The 16830-nt window shown below is 44.8% G+C and overlaps 1 protein-coding gene across 3 annotated transcripts in view; it reads left to right on the top strand.

Moving 5' to 3' along the window:
- The first annotated feature begins 1740 nt into the window (after positions 1-1740).
- The window catches only part of GRIP2 (glutamate receptor interacting protein 2), a 260711-nt gene continuing 245621 nt past the window's right edge, over positions 1741-16830 (top strand). Inside the window, exon 1 of one of the 3 annotated variants that reach the window (XM_071812946.1) lies at positions 1741-1815. In XM_071812946.1, the coding sequence (XP_071669047.1) occupies positions 1761-1815 (55 nt within the window). In that variant the 5' untranslated portion in view covers positions 1741-1760. Of the gene's footprint in view, positions 1816-11790; positions 11913-16830 lie in introns of those variants that run through there. The other 2 variants (XM_071812945.1, XM_071812948.1) reach the window with 2 other exon arrangements.

Below are 16830 nucleotides of genomic sequence, written 5' to 3'. Positions count from 1 at the left end.
ATCTTCAATGGAAGAAGATAAATGAGCATTACTCAAAAATAGGACAAAGGGAGGAAAACATCTGTGTTGTTCTAATTAAACCTCACTTCAACAAATCATGCATTGTTGCCTGTTCAGATCTCATCTAGCGACAGCACTGAAAAATCAGCCCAGTGTGTGTGAGACCACAAACGACTGTGCCACAAGCAAAACTGTTTGCAAACTAATTCTTGTAACATGCAAGATCCAGAAGTGTTTCTTTCATTCACAGCAAAGGTTACATCTCTTCCTGAGATAAAGTCTCAGCACGTGGTTTTTTTACTTACTTCTCTACATTTTCCTAAAGGCACCTGAAGCACATCCGTGTGTTTCTGTATTTTAGCACTGCATTTACAGAAGCATTGAATTGCTGCAACAAAACAATAACAAAAATACGAGAACCATTTGGTCAAAAGTCTAGCTGGACACCATGGATTTTTTTTTTTTTTTTTCAGGAAGACTAAAAATTAAATACGTTTGGGTACATAATTAGCAGATGTGCAGGTTAGGAATAAAATTGTAATTCTTTGATAAATGTTTGATTTTTTTTTCCCTTGATCCTAGGCAGAAAGATCAAAACTAGAAGTGGTGCATGAGAACAGTGTTTGTAACCTCTTTCTGGCACACATGTGGCTCTCTGTTTTATTGGCTCTTGGGTTACAAGCTGCAATGCCAGATTGCTTTTGTGCTAGTTTATTTTTGCTTGCAAACTCCAAAGTGGGGACAAATCTGATTGTGACTTAATGTGAAATCGAAATGAGATCTAAAATAGCCTTGTCCTGTTCTACGGGAACCTGTATTTTCTGTGCAGTTTTATAATGAACGTGAAATCATGTTTTGTGTCAACAATATTGCTCTCCTCTTTTTGCAAGTGTTCTGAGAGAGGGAGTGCTGTTATGTGCTACTTGTGTAGAAATTGTAGTTCCTCTCAAATACAGCTAGAAAGTAGGAATTCCCTAAAAGCATCCAACAACTTAGATCAGAAATAGGCTCAATGCCATCTTACAACAGAATCCATAGGAAGGACATAGTTATTGCAACTGAAATTAGCTTAGAAAACTGATACTAATAGCCATGATATTTTTTAGAATTCATTTTAGCAAGCTTTGATGAAAATGGTCATAATGACCATCCCTCCTTTGGGGAGCTTGTGTGCATGTTCTTAAGCCTGACAGTCATAAGAAAAAACTGCGTACCAGTTCCAAAGATGAGTAGGTTTCTCACTATTTTCCCGTGCCAAGGGATATAAATACATTTTCTAAACTGGAGATGTAAGAAGCAAGCAAGTTCCAAAGAAAACTGCCTTATTGATTACATCAGAGGGCAGCTGTGGATATTTTCATCCCCTGAACAAGAACTCGAAGCTGTTGGACTACGTTGTGTTGTGAATATATTGTTGTCTGTGGTTTCTGTGCAGCTGGCATAAAAGACAAACATGCCCTTTAAGAAACTGCTCAACTCCTTGAGATTTTCCCATTCATCTGTCCACCCTTCTCTCACCATCTGTTTCTTTTGCTGTGGACATGTGAAGTTGCTCCATCCCTGCAGCGAAACGCAGCCTGGATGGTTCTCAGTCAGGCTTTTGCATGAAGCAGAGTTTCCCTGTCTTGGCAAGCACAGATGGACTTGTCTCTCCGTCAAGGTGCAGCCCAATAAAGAAGACGTGTTTTGTATTACAGCGGCACATCTGCAAGCTCCTTCAAGAGACTACAGACTTGTATTTCTTTGTCTCTAGGTCTGGGATGCCGTGCTGGAAGAAGAGACTTGTCTTTTGTCTGCAGAGAATGCACGACAGAGGTAAGGCAAGAGGGCAATATGACAGGCTTTAATCTAGGGGATGCTTATGAGTAGGGGTTGGGTTCAGTGCTCCTTTTTCTACTCATTGATATTGCTGAAGCTGCAGGATCCATCCCAAAACTTGTGACTTTTTATTTTAAAAAACCCCAAACCCCAATACAGCTTTCCCATTAGAAAGCACATTTTTAACTTGAAATCTGTTCCTCTTCCAAAGCGCTGGTCCAGATCTGTGTGAGGGTGTTGTCAGTGAATTCATGCCTGCGCTGCTTACAGCCCTGTCTTTAACCTGAACCTGGCCTAGCAGATACAGCTTTTGCAGCGGTAAAGTTGTGTCTATTAAAAGGCAGCTACCAGAGCATAACAGTTGGGAACTTTAAAGCTCACGTACCTACTTCTTGCTTTGTTTTTCTTTTTTTAAAGAAAACACTGGGCTATTGATCGTGTGAGGTAGATAGACACATGCTCATTGCAGCTGTGACTTTCCAAAGAGGCTACTTTCTAGCTCTTGAGTATAAACCCTGTTATTTATGTTCATTTAGTGTCAGGGTGATGATGTGAGCCGTATTTATATCACCTTCACTGCTTGTGAAATGCTTCTGTTTATATCCTGCTGTTTGAGCTGAATTATTTTAAACCAGCAGGCTCACAGCAGCAAATTCAGGTTTTCTGACACGGTGGCAGGAATCTGGGTCCTGTAGCACATTGTTACACTCCTTTGGAGGAGGGGAATAATTTATATTTACTAGCCCTAGCACAATATCGTTGAATTGCTGTTGGTGCTTTTAAAACGTATGTTGAATGGTGTCATTAAAGTGTGAACTGAATGGGGTTTCAATCCAGTACAAAACAGCACATTTTTTTCCTTACAACCACAGAAAACTAGCCAGAAGTTTCTCATTTGTCTTCTGAGGCTATAAATGCCAAAGCGTGTGTCTGTTTAAAGAATATGTATGCATACATGTAAAATCTTTGTTCTGTTGGTTATCAGTGATCCTTGGATGGCATTTTGAGATGCAGACATGAAGCCATCTCTTGTGCAACCTTTCCGTTTGTTCTTGACACTGAGCAGAAGATGGGCTGGCGTAATTGAGCAAAATATGGCTCCACATGTGATTTCCTGATGCATACAAATGATTAAATCCACGCACTTGGGCAGGACATATCTCTGACATATGATAATTTTTACCTTGATGCACTGGAGAGATTGAAATCAGCATAATTGGGTATGGAGTTTCTCTACCATATGGGCATTTGTTACTTAGCAGTCATCTTCCATATGCCCATGTAGATGTCTAAGTGGCAGCTATGATTAATTTATTAAGAGAACAAAACTATCTTGTATATGTATTCCTTCTCTGATATTGTGGTCGTGAAAAGCTGCTGTTAGATATTTTAAAACAATGGGACTTCCCCCCCGCCAAGCTCTAAACCTTGATCTGTTCTAGTTTGGATTCCTCTTTATTTTCAACAGTTAGATTTATCTACAATAAAGTGTTTTCTCACTATCCATCATCCCACCCATTGCCCCCAAAACATGAAGGGGGCGCGGGGTAAGTTGTCTTTCTGGACAAAGTGGTTGAGCATCGTGTGTGTTTGAGGAGCTGTTTAAAAGACTGTATAGCAAAATTTTCCCCAGGAAAAGAGATAGTAGTGCCAAGGGAGAGCCAATGATGGCTCAGTCCCAGTTTCCCTCTGCAGCAATGTCACAGAGGTGTCACTCGTGCTAGTGACGGGATCCCAACGCGGTAGATGGCAGTGCGAGACTGTTAGTGCAGCCGTGTAGTTCATATGTCAGCGGTGCTGTGAGCACTTAGCAGAGGTTACGGCACACAGATGAGCCTCTGCGCCTGCAGTTCCCTGTCAGTTCTCCAGCATTTGAGGAGTAAATTGGTTTCTTTTCCCCTTTCCCTCAGTCTCGTATCTGGAAAATTAGGTGAGAAATAAGACAAGTGAAGAAGCCAGAACGGCAAGAAGAGCTGAGCCTGGATTTCAGGCTGCCAGTTCAAATTCTGTGTGGGTTAGTGGGATTCAAGTTTTGGCTTCTGCTTTGACCAGATCTCTGCAATAAGAGTTGGACTAGTGCTTGTATGTTAAGTAGCACAAGCATAGCAGCTGCCACCCTTTCAAACTCACAGCTGACAATGGCTTTGCTAGGGATAAGGCTAATGATTAAATAGGTAAGGAATTCTCCAAAAGGGCTGTTAGGTTTTCAGGGCCACCAAGACACACAACCTAAGGAAATCCACATTTATTTTGCTTGAGTGATTCCGGTCCTGTTGCTGAACAGGACTTCAGCCCTCAGGTCAGGCCTCCTGGTACAAAGACTACTTAAAATAGAAGCCCAGAAGGCATTGAAGTGTTGCTATATGTATCACAAAAGAAAGCTTAGAGTGATTATAGATGTTATTTTAGAAATAATTGAGAAAAGAAATATAGAGTCGCTGTACATAGAGAGAGCTTGGAAGTGTGTGTGGCACTGCTGCCGTTAATCAAATATAGACAAGTGGAATGAGAAATAGAGTAATATTTCAAAATGAATAACTACATCAGGCAAAAGTCCAATGATTGCTTTATTAAAGCCTTGATGAGTGCCAAGCAACTCCTCAGCTATACCAAGGAGCTGTACAAAACATAAATTCCAGTATTTTATGAAGCAGTGGAGAGGGCAGCCTACACTACATGGAAGTGAAGGAGGCTTTGCATTTTTAAACTCTTGCCTGCTGTACTTCTTTCACTACCAGCTCGTTTGGGAGAGATCAGAACACCAAAATGGCAATGATTGTCTTTTTCCATCCCCTTTGAATGTACGTGGAAAAGTACAGAGCGTTTCCATTAAGACTAAGAGTCAATCTCAATCATGTGCAACTGTCTTGCCTCCTTCCCTGATCTGAAATAGGCTGTGGTCATTAATGTGTTACTGACAGCTGGAGCTGGGTCACAATAAGAAGGACGAGGAAGCAAGACAGTCATAGTAATGACTTTTAACATATGTTGACAGAGCGATAGCATTGCTTTCTGCATCCTGCTCATTTTTCAAACTGCTTCTGTTCACCGACCAGAAAAAAAGGAAAACATTGAATTTGATCTGGTGGCAATATTGAAAATAGTCTTCATGAGGTGCAAAAGCTGATGTTTCTTACTGAAAGATGGATGGATGGTGTTTCCCTGCTGTCAAGTACAGTAGTTCAGAGTGGATTTTGGTGGAACAAATGAGTGCTTAATGCCAGCTTTAGTCTAAGGGAGGCTCAGGAGGGATCCTGAGACTGTAGCAGGAATGAAGCGTGGGGTCCAAGCCCATCTTCATGTCCTGAGCCATCTGCCACTGATGCATAAGTGAAAGTCACTTCACAAACTCATTTACCACAGTTCAGGGGGTCTGGATCAGCAGGACCAAACAGATCGGAGTCCAACCTGCTGCCCTGAGCACTTGGGATGGTTGGTCTTGCCCTCCCTTCCCTTCCAGTGTAGTTGTAAATGGAGTTCTGGGCATGGCAGGTCCTGCTGCTGTGAAATACTTCAGCTACATATTTCTTCCATGGTTGTTAAGAGCTGTTCCTGGGAGAAATGACAAATCCCAGGCGAGCAACTTTTTTTTCCTTGCACAGGTGCTAACCAAGAAAGATGCAGTTTGGAAGTGTAGGGACAGCTTAGAGATCCTTCCCCATGGAGAAAAGTTTATCAACAGAGAAATCAAAACAAAATGTAGAGCATGCCCTAAATGGAAACTTTGCCAGGCTGGTATCTCTCTGATTCCTGGGGTTCTTGGTGCAGAGCTGACTATCCCCTACCTGATAACTCTTTCACTTAAGTGATTTGTAAAACTCCCCTGAGGCACCTCTGCAATGAGGAGCAGAGATGAAACCTTGTGTAGCCAGAGGCAAATCTTGCTGCTGAGTGAGTGCCTGGATTTAAAACCTTTCTATAGCAGTGGGGTGGTGTGGGGATCTGTACCTTGGGGAAATAGTGATAAGCACTGTTCTTGCTTGAGAAGATTATGTGACTCCATGAAGTTGAGCACTTGGACACAGTGCAAATGGGTGACGTTTATTCGTGCTGCTGCGTCTGTGTGTCTAAGGGAAAAGCTGGTGTGTGCAAGGGAGAAGCTAACAGAAGGAAAAAAGGGGAGGAGGGAGTCCCGAAGGCAGTTTTGAAAGTGAAAGAACATGTTTCCAGCAACAGCATGTTCAATCACAAGTTAAAAGTAGCTCTTATGTTGCTGTGACTGAGTAGGTTCAGGCTTGTTTTCAAATTCTTCTGTCTTCCTAAATAACAGTTCAGATCACATAGCATCTTCACAGTAACCCAGACCAAGCTGTCCGCTGGCCGTCCTGAGGAGGCTTTCACACAGGACAGGACCAAATGGCATTGTCTCTTATGTTGTACAGTTGTAAGCAAATATTAAGAGCATTAAGCAACTGTATGAGCTGGTAGTGCTTCAGGCTCTGTGCCGACTGCTTGGATGTGGAGAGTACACAGAAGAACACATAACATACACGGTCACCCCAGTGTATTGAATTTCTGACACGTGCCTCAGTAGGCTGGAAATCAATAGGCAGCAGCTGCAATTGAGATCTGGGCACCGCACAGCCCTAAATCCCCCTGTTAGCAGGGGAAGAGGCACAGACCTCTGAGTCTTGCGTAACCACTGATTCTTTTGGACAAGCAGTGAGAAAGATGCAAAGCTTCTCTGGCATTGTCTTGCTACGATGTGTAGTCCTCCCAGCAGCATCTTGCATGTTGCTGGGTCACTTGTAGGTGAATGTGGAGAACCTCTGTGGTGGGGCATTGGCAATGAGTGGCAAGATTGTGTTTGTTCGGGAACACAAGGTAGACATCCAGTCTGGTGTTGGTGGCAGAAAAGGTGTCTGGTATTTGGAGCTTGCTCTACACAGCATCTACAAGTTGAGAACCCTCAAAGGAAGCAAAGCCAAAGCTTTGGCAGTAGCATCGGCCCAGCAGTCAGGTCAGTGAAGACAGGAGGCCTGATGGCAATGGTGTTGCAGGAGGAGGAGGGCCAAGTGGAGATGCCTCATACCACTGGGTTTGCTGGCTGGCAGGCAGTCTCACTGCTTTAGCACTCAGAGCTCGTTGCACACTTCATTTGTAGGGCTCTTGCAGAATGAAGATGCCTTTGGAAGGAGGTGAGGAACTTGTCTGAGCCCCTTCATGCTTATGCTGTAATTTCCAAAGAAGGAGCTGAGGAACCAGCTTTGGAGCTGACCCCAAGTGTGCCTTTGGGCCAGAAACAAGGAGCACTTGTGACCATATCCCTGTGGTGCCCATAAATGGGGTGTGTGGTTGTGTCAATGAAATCCAAAGACACTCACCCTGTCTGTCTAAAAGCTATTCAGCCTTTCAGAGAGATAAGTATTACCCAGAAAAGGCAGAATGACAGACTGCTTCCAGCCTGCAAAACCTAGTTGGACATGAGTAATTCTGCAAAGTCCATAGGAGGAATGTATGCCCTGAAGTTCCTAACAAGAAGCACACAACAAAGTGAGTAAGCTGTTTGCACTGCTTGTGTTTGAGGCAAAACAGAAAGAAGTTGGATTAGTAAGGAAACTTACTATTAATCAACTTCTGGTGGTGGTAGCAGAATGGAGATAATCCATTTTAAAACTGCCTTTAACCTTCTACGTGATAGGATTATTTTTAAATTCCTGTGTCTTGATGCTGTTCACTGCTGTCTGTGGGCTATGGGACACACAGCTGCACATAGGTAAGAGTGCAGCAGTGTGCGACAAACCCACCCTGACACTGTGTTGTGACAGAGATTTATGCCTTGTATCCCCAGGCCCATTCCATGTGCCTAGAAGGTGAAAGTAGAGACTAGTTCTTCATTAAAGCAGCCAGAAAGCGTGCTATTTACATGTCACAGTGGGATGGAAATAGGTCGCCCGTAGTCCCCTGCCTGCCCCAGGTACAGCTGTAAGGATACAGGGTGCACTGCTTCAACACTCAGCAAAGTAGCCAAGCCTTGGTACAGAAAAAAGATCTCTTTTAATTCATTAAGTCCAGGAAGGGGAAAGAGAAAGGATTATTCTAGATACCTAAACAGATTTCCTTTGTGCAAGATTACATAGGTCAAAGTAATTTCTAGCTTGATTTTAGCTGTTGAATGCTGCCAGGCAGCAGCAGTAGGTCAATATGGGAGGGGAAAGCCCACAGTCCTCTCTGTTTCACCAAAGGGTTTTGTGATGCCTCCAGATCACTGTTGAAATGGTGTGGCCTTGAGGCTGCCACCTCACCAGTGGTACATTGTCACTCAGGCTGCTGGGAGTGGTGTGAGGCCACAACACCACTCCTAAGGGTCTTCCTAGTGCCACATCCACACGGACTCAGAAATGGCAAGAGGGTAACTCTTCAATCACTTTGGGCCTGAAAGTGAAGATTGTCTCCTTTCACTAATGCTCCTGGTTGCAGGGAGTCACCTCATTCTCACTGTGGGATGATGGAGTGACCTTCAAGGTGAGGGAGCACATGACAGGAGAATTTGCTGGAGATGTCTGGAGGCAAACAGATCAAGGACTAAGGGGAAGCTAAAAAGTGTGAGATTCATCTGATATGAAAAGCCTGATTTGCATCCTTGCTGACAGACCTGAGTGTTTGCTCAGTAGCCAGTTCCTGAGACTGGAAAACTTGGTGCTTTCATTTTTTCTTCCTACAGCTGTGGGGGTATTTAAAGCACAGTGGATCCAACTCTCTCCTGTGCCAAGGAGCTGCTGGGAGGAAGCTCCACAGCTTGAAGCTACCCAGGACTACAGAGACTATGTTTTCTACAAACCCATTTAGAGCAAACTTGCAACTCAAGACTTACCATCATCCCTTCAGCCCTAGAGAGACACCCCAATACATATGCACAGAAAATTTGCTTTTTGTTCTGAGCTGTGATGCCCGTTTAGGCTGCAGGCACTGCAGTGCAGACACCTCACCTTTTACCCAACTTACAAGCAGCTGGGACCTCAGTCATGCTGTACTTTGTGTGTGTTCCTCAGCAGGGCAAGGACCACCAGCTGGAGAAACAGTCAATGGACAGGGCACGGTTAAGTCACTAGTTGATCAAAACCAGTCGCCCAGTCCCAGGGCAAGTGGCCTAAGAGGAACCTCTGCCTCACAAATTTGGTTTGACAACCATTTCTGCAGGCTGGGAGGACAGCAGCACTTTCTGAAGTTGTGGCAGTATCCATGTCACCGTGGTGCCTAAAATCCTACGGCTGGATATTTTAGGCATACAGAAAGATTAGACATTGCTCAGGGACATGGATATTCACTTGTGAGGTTTCCTATGGATTTTCTGCTTCTTGAAATATCCCTCCATCACTCCCTCCAAAAGTGTCCCATAGCATGTCTTATACTGATCCTGCTTATGAATTCACTCCCAGTATTTTTAGCTATGTTTTGTTTTCTCTAACACAGTTTCCTATCTGAGTACTGAAGTTAGGCTAACATGCAGTGCTTGAGAAAATCTCACCATATTAGCCTTAGCTAATATGTTTTAGCTACTATGTTTAGCTAATACGTTTTCTACAAAAACGTATGTATCAAATTCAACTGTTCGAAGCCCTGAGCTATGTTTTCAACTAGTAATGTGTTTGTTGTTTTCATGTTTAATTATTTCTGGGGCACCAGTGTCCTTTAAAAGTAGTGCTGCTGAAGCCACTATGGTCTGAAGAGATTTAAGGGAGAGAGTCTTTTATGAGATCAGCCAGTGTAAATGGCAAAAATAGATGAGCTTTTAGGTACAAAAAGTGTAGATTTGACCTTACTTTTAAAAGCCCCTTCCTATGTCATGTTTTCCTCAGACTCTCATTACTTTTCCTGAGAGCAGTGTTAGATCAATAACAATCACTTTTCTGGGAATCCTTTTCTAATATCCAGAATGTGAATATCATCAAGCGATTACAAATTACAGCTGAGGAAACTAAGGCACAGAAAGGCCAGGTGATTTGCCTGTGTGGGTGGTTGAGTCAGTCATATAATTCAACAGCGCTTGTCTCCGTGTGCTGGGTTTTAACTACTGAACCAGCATCATCTCCTTCTACTGGGATGTACACTGGCTTCAGATTAGTCCTTCTCTTAAAAGCTCCTGAATTTTGCTGTCAGCTAACATATTTGGTGCATATCACCAGCTTCCTAGAAGTTGCTCTGATCAAATCCAGCTATGGAGTTGTGATTTCTCGTGAGTCCCAAAGAGAACGGGTGCATTTGCAATGAAATTGCAGAGGGCTGTGTTTCCCCATGAGGAGCAAGCTACAGGAAAGTGTAAAGAAAGGAGCTCTTCAATAAGCTGTGGCTGGGTGTGTAGTCAATCCATGCACGTTTCTACTCTGAATTTTCCTGTGCTGCTGCTGGGGGCCAGGCAGGGCCAGAGCTGTAGCTGTGCTCTGTGATGGGAAACTCTCATGCAGTTCTCAGGAGCTGCATGCTGCTGTCTGCCCTCTGCAGTGTTGCAGATTCTTACACTTCAATGAAGAAGACTGTTCTCATCACCTCAGTTTAACTCAGTGGGAAAACACGCTACTGATACCAGTAAGTTCAAACCAACCTCTCCACGTTGCTCTTCAAGAACCTGTGAGTGGGAAAAAAAGAAAAAAATCAGCTAATTTAACCATAGGTCTTTAACTCAAGTACCTCAGGATCCTCATCCCCTCATACTCCTCCAAAGCCTTGGATTTTGGTAGGTTTCAACTTTCAGCCCCTTTCTGCAGAAACTTGCTTTCTCCCTTGATGTGCACAGAGCTGCAAGAGCAGACCCTCTCTCAAGTGCCTTTGAGTTGAGCCACTTCAGTTTTCCCCAGGCACTACAGAGGTTTCCAGGTTCCTGCCACCCATCTTGGCACGTGCCGTGTCACCCTGGGCTGCCCTGCAGACCTGGCTGCCAGCACCTGAAACGGCAAACGCTTCTCAGACACAAGCTGTGGGCAAAGCACAGAGGGCGAGGCTGCTGCCCCTGTGCAGGCTGCTCTGCTGTCCTGTGGCAACTGCTTTTCATTCAGGTTGGGACAGAAAAATTGGTTTGAAAATTAAGCTGAAGTCCATATGGATGGATCTGGATGGATTTCTTCCTTTGGCATTGCAGCTGCCCTGTCCAACCCTGGCAGCGTCAGTGCCTTCTGAAACTGGCTCATGCTATCCCAAAGTGAGCTTTGTCCCTAATATTTTAGATTATAGCAGTTGTTACACATAATATTATCACTCTCACAAAGGGAGGTAGAGACCCAGAGTGAGACCTACCAGTCAGCTAATAAGACACCTAATGAAGAACAAACAAAGCTGCTCGTCACTACAGAGCTATATTTCCCCCAGGAAATTAAAAACATGAATACCCTGGCATATGCAATAAACATCTCCTTTGTGTCCATGCAAAAGCCTCAAAAACCTCTGGAATATTAAGAGATAACAAAGATGCTTTTCAGTCTCTCCTGTGCTTCAACTGCTTGCAAGTGGTCGTGAAAAAGATGCAATAGATCAGCCAAACTGTTGTGCAACTTTTATTTACCAGTGAATGCAACTTCTGAATAAATACACGCCTCAATGAACACACCTGTGTTAGGACTGTGAGGCAGCTGCTGCTCATTAAAGAGAAAAAGCACCAGGTTAAAGCTGTAAAGGGAATGTAGAATACAAATAGTGCGTTTTCTATACTCTTCCCTTGCATGCGTTTGTTCACCATCAGCTGGTGATTTGGGAACCGCAGAAACGCCGGTGCGGGTCAGTCCCCGCTGTTTGGCAGCAGGCGGGGCCCGCACTACCTAAGCAGACCCCACCGGGGGAAAAATATGTAAAATATATATGCGTACCATTTCTTCTCAGCACCCCCCGCCCCGCTCTGGGAGCGCCCCGGGGCCGTGTGTGCGCAGGCGGGGGCGGGCAGCGCCGCTCCCCCCGCCCCGCCCGGCCCCGCCGCCGCCGCCGCACGCACCGCCCGGCAATAAAGCTCCGGGGAGCGCGGCCGCGATCGGCAGCGCCGCTCCCGCCGGCCCCCCCGGGCCCCTCCAGCTGTGCCGCCGCCCCGGGGGGCGGCAGCGCTGCCCCTACCGCCATGCCGGGCTGGAGGAAGAGCCTCGCCCTGTGCCTGCAGAGGATGCAGGAGGACGGTGAGTGCGGCCGGGGGGAGGAGGGCGGGAGGTGCTCGGGGATGCTCGGATCTACTCGGATCTACCCTCCACCTCGCCGATTTTTTTTTTTTTTTTTTTTTTTTGTGGTAGGGGAAAGGGTCTTCCTGGGAGGGAGATACCAGGGAGCTCTGCGAATGAAGGGGCTGGAGGGGGGGATGCTCTTGGTACCGGTAAACTTCTCTGCAGCAAACCTGCCCTTCCATCCTCCGGCTCCCTTGGGCTCTGCTTTTTTATTTTTCTTTCTCTGAGTGGTGGGGGCAAGTCTGGGCGAGAGGTGGCTGCGCGGTCCTCGCTGGATGTGTAGAGGGGCTTGCAGCGTCTGAGCTCCAACTTTCTAAAGCTGCTGGTGCTGCTGTTTTCACCCGGTTATTTTTCCCAGTGCCCAACTGCAACTGGGGATCAAGAGGTTTGTGAATTGCACGTCGTGGTAATCTGATTCCTATTGTGCTGCTTTCTGTTGCTTACAGCGGCTGTCAATTATTTTGTTTACATGCTCAAGAGTGTGATGTTAAATAAACGCTGGATCTGCAGCTCATAAAAGTCAGGAGAAACATCCACGAGGTGGCACAGCAAAAGCGAGGCTTAAGCCTTCTGCTCCGGCTCCTGGGTTTAGAGTGGTGGGGAAAGTTTATGTCTCTGAAGTGCGGTTCTTCTGTGCTCCTTTAAGACTCAGGTGGAGCAGCTGATCTGGGATGGGCAGAAGTGAGCAGGAATGTGTGTCTCGTTAACTTCAACTCTGTGTGTGTATGTAATTAGCAGTTTTTTCTTTTGCATCCCTTCCCCTGACTGCCTCTCTAGATCACACACTGGTAAGCAGACTTACCAAATATCAGAAGCGGCACTGTTGCATTGTTTGGTGTGAGTAAAGTGAAAATCGGGGAATTTTCTGATCCTGCCGGTTAATAAACATGGAGATAAATTCACAGTATCATTGTGGTGTTAAATGCCCTGTAAGGTGTCAGAACAGAGTTGTTAAGCTGCTGAGTCTTTCTTATCCTGTTTCAATGGGAGAACACCACCTGCTTCTGATGTTTGACTCCTTTGGGACCACAGCTTCCACACAGAGACTCCATCTACCTGAGACAGAGCTGTTAAAAATCTTATCCTGTTGAAGAGTAAATCGATCCTGTGTTTGACAAACAGAGACCTGCTCGTGTGAATTCAGCCTTGTTATGGTGCAGGGTTTGTACTGCTGCAGCTCATAGGGATGCTCTGGCACCGCTGAACCGGGGTGGCTTTAGGGGCCTTATAAGTAATTTACAGCAGTGAGCTCCTGCTGTCCTGGGTTACTGTGTTTGCCAGGTTATTTTCCTTGTGACTCCATTTGTCTGTACTGGCTCTTGTCTCTGGGGCTATGTAATGCCTCAGTTTCCCTCTCTCTGACTCCAGTCCCAGTGCTGCAGTGAGTCTGACAGGTGTGCAGCCCTTCAGGAACATTGGGCATTTCCCTTAGTGACATTGTATTTATTTCTGTGGCTGGCTCAGTGGTAGTTGGTCTTTGGAAGTTACGATTTAGTTAATCACAAAAAGTTTATCTAGAGGAATAATTCTTGCAGGCTTGAGCTGATGTGCTGTGTGGAGGAGAAGGTACATACCTGCTAAAGGATGTGCTGAGTTTGTATGGAACTTCTTTCCCCTTTCCCTGAGGTGACCAGTTTGATGGTTGTATTACAGCATATAACTCTGCAGGGGTAGCAGAGAAGGTATTTGGTGATGTTCTTGTGGTGCTGCAGTGTTATCAAATATGGTCTGAGGTTTAACTGGATGCTACAGAAGGTTTCACATCATGTACAACATTGCCAAGAAATCTCTGCAGGGTTCAGTTCAGATTTCAGTTTTGCAAACCAGCTTCCAACCAGTCTATGAAGAAATACTGACTTCTGTTTTTTCTTATTCAGAACAAGTTATGTCTGTCTTGTTGGCATCTCCACGGCTATGCAGATATGGTAGGTTTTGTTTTGGCTATCAAAGCTGGGGAGCTTATACCCCAGGTGTATGTGCTGTGTGCCATCAGTGTGTTACCTCCGAGGACTGGTCCTGTTGTTCATCAGCAGGGTATTTGTGATTAGAAGGGTGGTATGTTTTGGTTACTGAATATTAATGTGATGAGCATCTCCTGTAATTTGCAGCCATTCAGTGCTGGGTTAGAAGCTTTGTTAATCATGGTATTCAAAAGGTCAGCCATGGTAAGTCACATAGGGAAACGCAAGACATATGTGAACTGTACTGAAGTACGGTTGCCGTTTCAAAACACACCCACAGTGAGTTTACTTATGCGTATTTTTGCTTAAAACTTCTGTCCCTTGAGGGATGGGCTAGGACTCCTGACCACTGTGCAGAAATGCTTCATTCTGTAAGGCATTTTTGTTCCCAGCCACAAAGGGGTTGTACATGGGCTGTGCTACTCCTTATTCTGTTTCATGCAGAAAAACATATATTAATGGCTTGGAAATTTATTGGTGGAAAATGTGTTCTCTCCAGCCTGTATTGATAACAGCCCAGTTATTCCAGAGTCAGGGGGTTGATTTACTTTGCGCTGTGTGGCTGTGGGGTTGCAGTGGACCTGGGAGCAGAGGCTGGAGCATCCAGCCAGGCAGTTCTGTTTATAGCTGTGTAGACAGAGCTGTGTGGCCACATCTCCTGCTGATTTACCTCCCTGACTGCTGATCCTCTCTCAGGGCACTGGAGAGAACTAGTTGGCTATGCCAGACTCTTTCCTGTCCCAATTTCCCCCCGGTGCCACTGTCCTTTCTGTGAGGACTGCAGGATTTGGGCTGTATCCTTGGTGCTCCCAGGCTTTCAGTAGTAAAAGCAGCAGAGTCTAATTTCTGCTTTGGGAACATGAATGTATGTGGGTAGGTGGGAAAGTCTCTGGGGATTTTTGGCATATCAGAATGGATATGAAAACCAGATGCCTGGAAAGGATAAACTCTATCTGTAGACAGAGCAGTGGAGATGCTGTTATCCTTCTAATGAAATAACTTACCTAACTGCATATGACTTGTGTAACATGGGTTGCAGTAGTGGGCAGGCAGCCTTTGCTAAACCTGATATGTTTTTCTGCTTCTACTGTGAGGGAATACAAGGTTTGAGTGTAAATTTAGGTTGTTGATACAATTCTACTTCCTCCCCCAGATGCTTTTACTTCAGTAAAATGAGGAAAATTTGGCTCACCTTAAAACTCCAGTATGATGCCTTTAAAAAAAAAAAACAAACCACAGACCTTAAGGAAGACTGTCTGATGTGATTATAAAATATGAAGCGAGTTACCCACCCTTTGCATGAACCATGGGGCAGCTGGCAAGGCTGGAGGGGAAGGGGCAACTCAGACCTGCTCCAGAAGTGCCGATATTGCAGGATTGCATTGCTGCTGTTTGCTTCCTTCCCTTGTATATGGTTCTTTGCTGGTTACCTTGGAAACAGCTGTAGGAGCGTATAGGGGCATTTTGCTGCTGTGCAGTCATGGGCAGAGGTGTCCCGTGGTGTGTGGGGAAAGGAAAATCCTTTGTGGTGCAGGCTGATTTACAGGATGAGGGCAAGAAAGTAAAAAAAAAAAAAAAAAACCAACACCAAAACAAACCCAAAACCATTGCAAGATCTCCCTTTCTCGCCTGCCTTGTCTTTCTACAGGTACAATTTGGCAGGAGTGGGACCCTGGGGAAATTTTAGCAGAGGTGGGTTTTTTCATGGTTTTGGCAGAGCTATTTAAATTTTTTATAATGGGAAGGTAAAAATATCACAGCAGTCTGTCTTGAGGGGGTTCATAACAGCTGGGCTGTAAACATCAGCTTTTTATTCTGTCCTCAGAACAGTGTACTGGGATGTTTTTGCTCCAGAGCTGTGAAATTATGGTTATGACTGGAAATGGGATTCTTTACTTAATCACGCATCTCAATAAGAAACATCTCAGTAAGATGAAAATTTGCAGGTTTTGTGTGATTAGCAGAAAATGAGAAGATCTTTCATTGTGTTCCATGTTATTTGTGATATGCATGTGTTATACGTAGAATAACTAGAATAGAGTAACTGTAAAAAAATTCTTTTGTTCACTTACCCATAAACATTTTGATTTTGCAAAGTGTGGTGTGCATTACTTGAACTATTCTAGTGCCTAAAATTGTTTGCTCTTGTTCTTGCCACATCAGAAATAACTCAGTCATTCAGAAAGGAGGTTTTTGTATTTAGCAAGTCATCTTAGAACCATCCTTCAGTGCCAGGCTGAGTCTGTTCAGTTTTAATATATTGCCTTACAGAGTCCTTTTGTCCAAACCTATAATAACATGATCTATTGTACTGGCACTTAGTTTCAGTAAAGAAATTCAGCTGGATAGCTGTCACTTAACTAGTGTGCAATTGAACTGCTCTGCTGTTGAAGGACTGTTATGTCTGTCTGCTGAATGTGATTTATTAACATATTCCTGCATGTGATTCTTTGCAGCGCATTCAGGCTTTGTTGGACATGAGCACTTGCACATGCAGTGCTCAGGAACTTACAGGCTGCTGTTTGTTGGTAATACTCATTATACAGGCCACCACTTTTAAACAAAATGTAAAGATAGAGGTTCTGACCCTCCAGTGAAGTGTGGTGGGGAATTAGGATTGCTTGAAGGCTGTGGTGGTGAAGCTTAAGGGATAATGTTCATTCATCAAACTGATGGGACAGCCAGAGCAAATCCTGCAAGACTTTGATGGTTTTTTTTGGTTCATTAATATGTTGATGTGGATTTGGCCCCCGTCAAGTGAGGTGGCAATAGCTGCAGCCAGCGCTGTACCCACTCCCTCCTCGCTGGCTGTCATGCTGCGCCGGCTTTGGGCTGCTGCTTTTGATCTTGTGCTTCTCAATCAGAGCTGAACTTCACGATTGCTGAAGCCCTGCACAACTTGGGGATGAAGCCAC

The sequence above is a fragment of the Patagioenas fasciata genome, chromosome 10 (assembly GCF_037038585.1).
Source record: "Patagioenas fasciata isolate bPatFas1 chromosome 10, bPatFas1.hap1, whole genome shotgun sequence".
Classification (NCBI taxonomy): Eukaryota; Metazoa; Chordata; class Aves; order Columbiformes; family Columbidae; genus Patagioenas; species Patagioenas fasciata.
The sequence above is the reverse complement of the archived record's forward strand: the minus strand, read 5'-3'. Positions and strand labels throughout refer to the sequence as shown.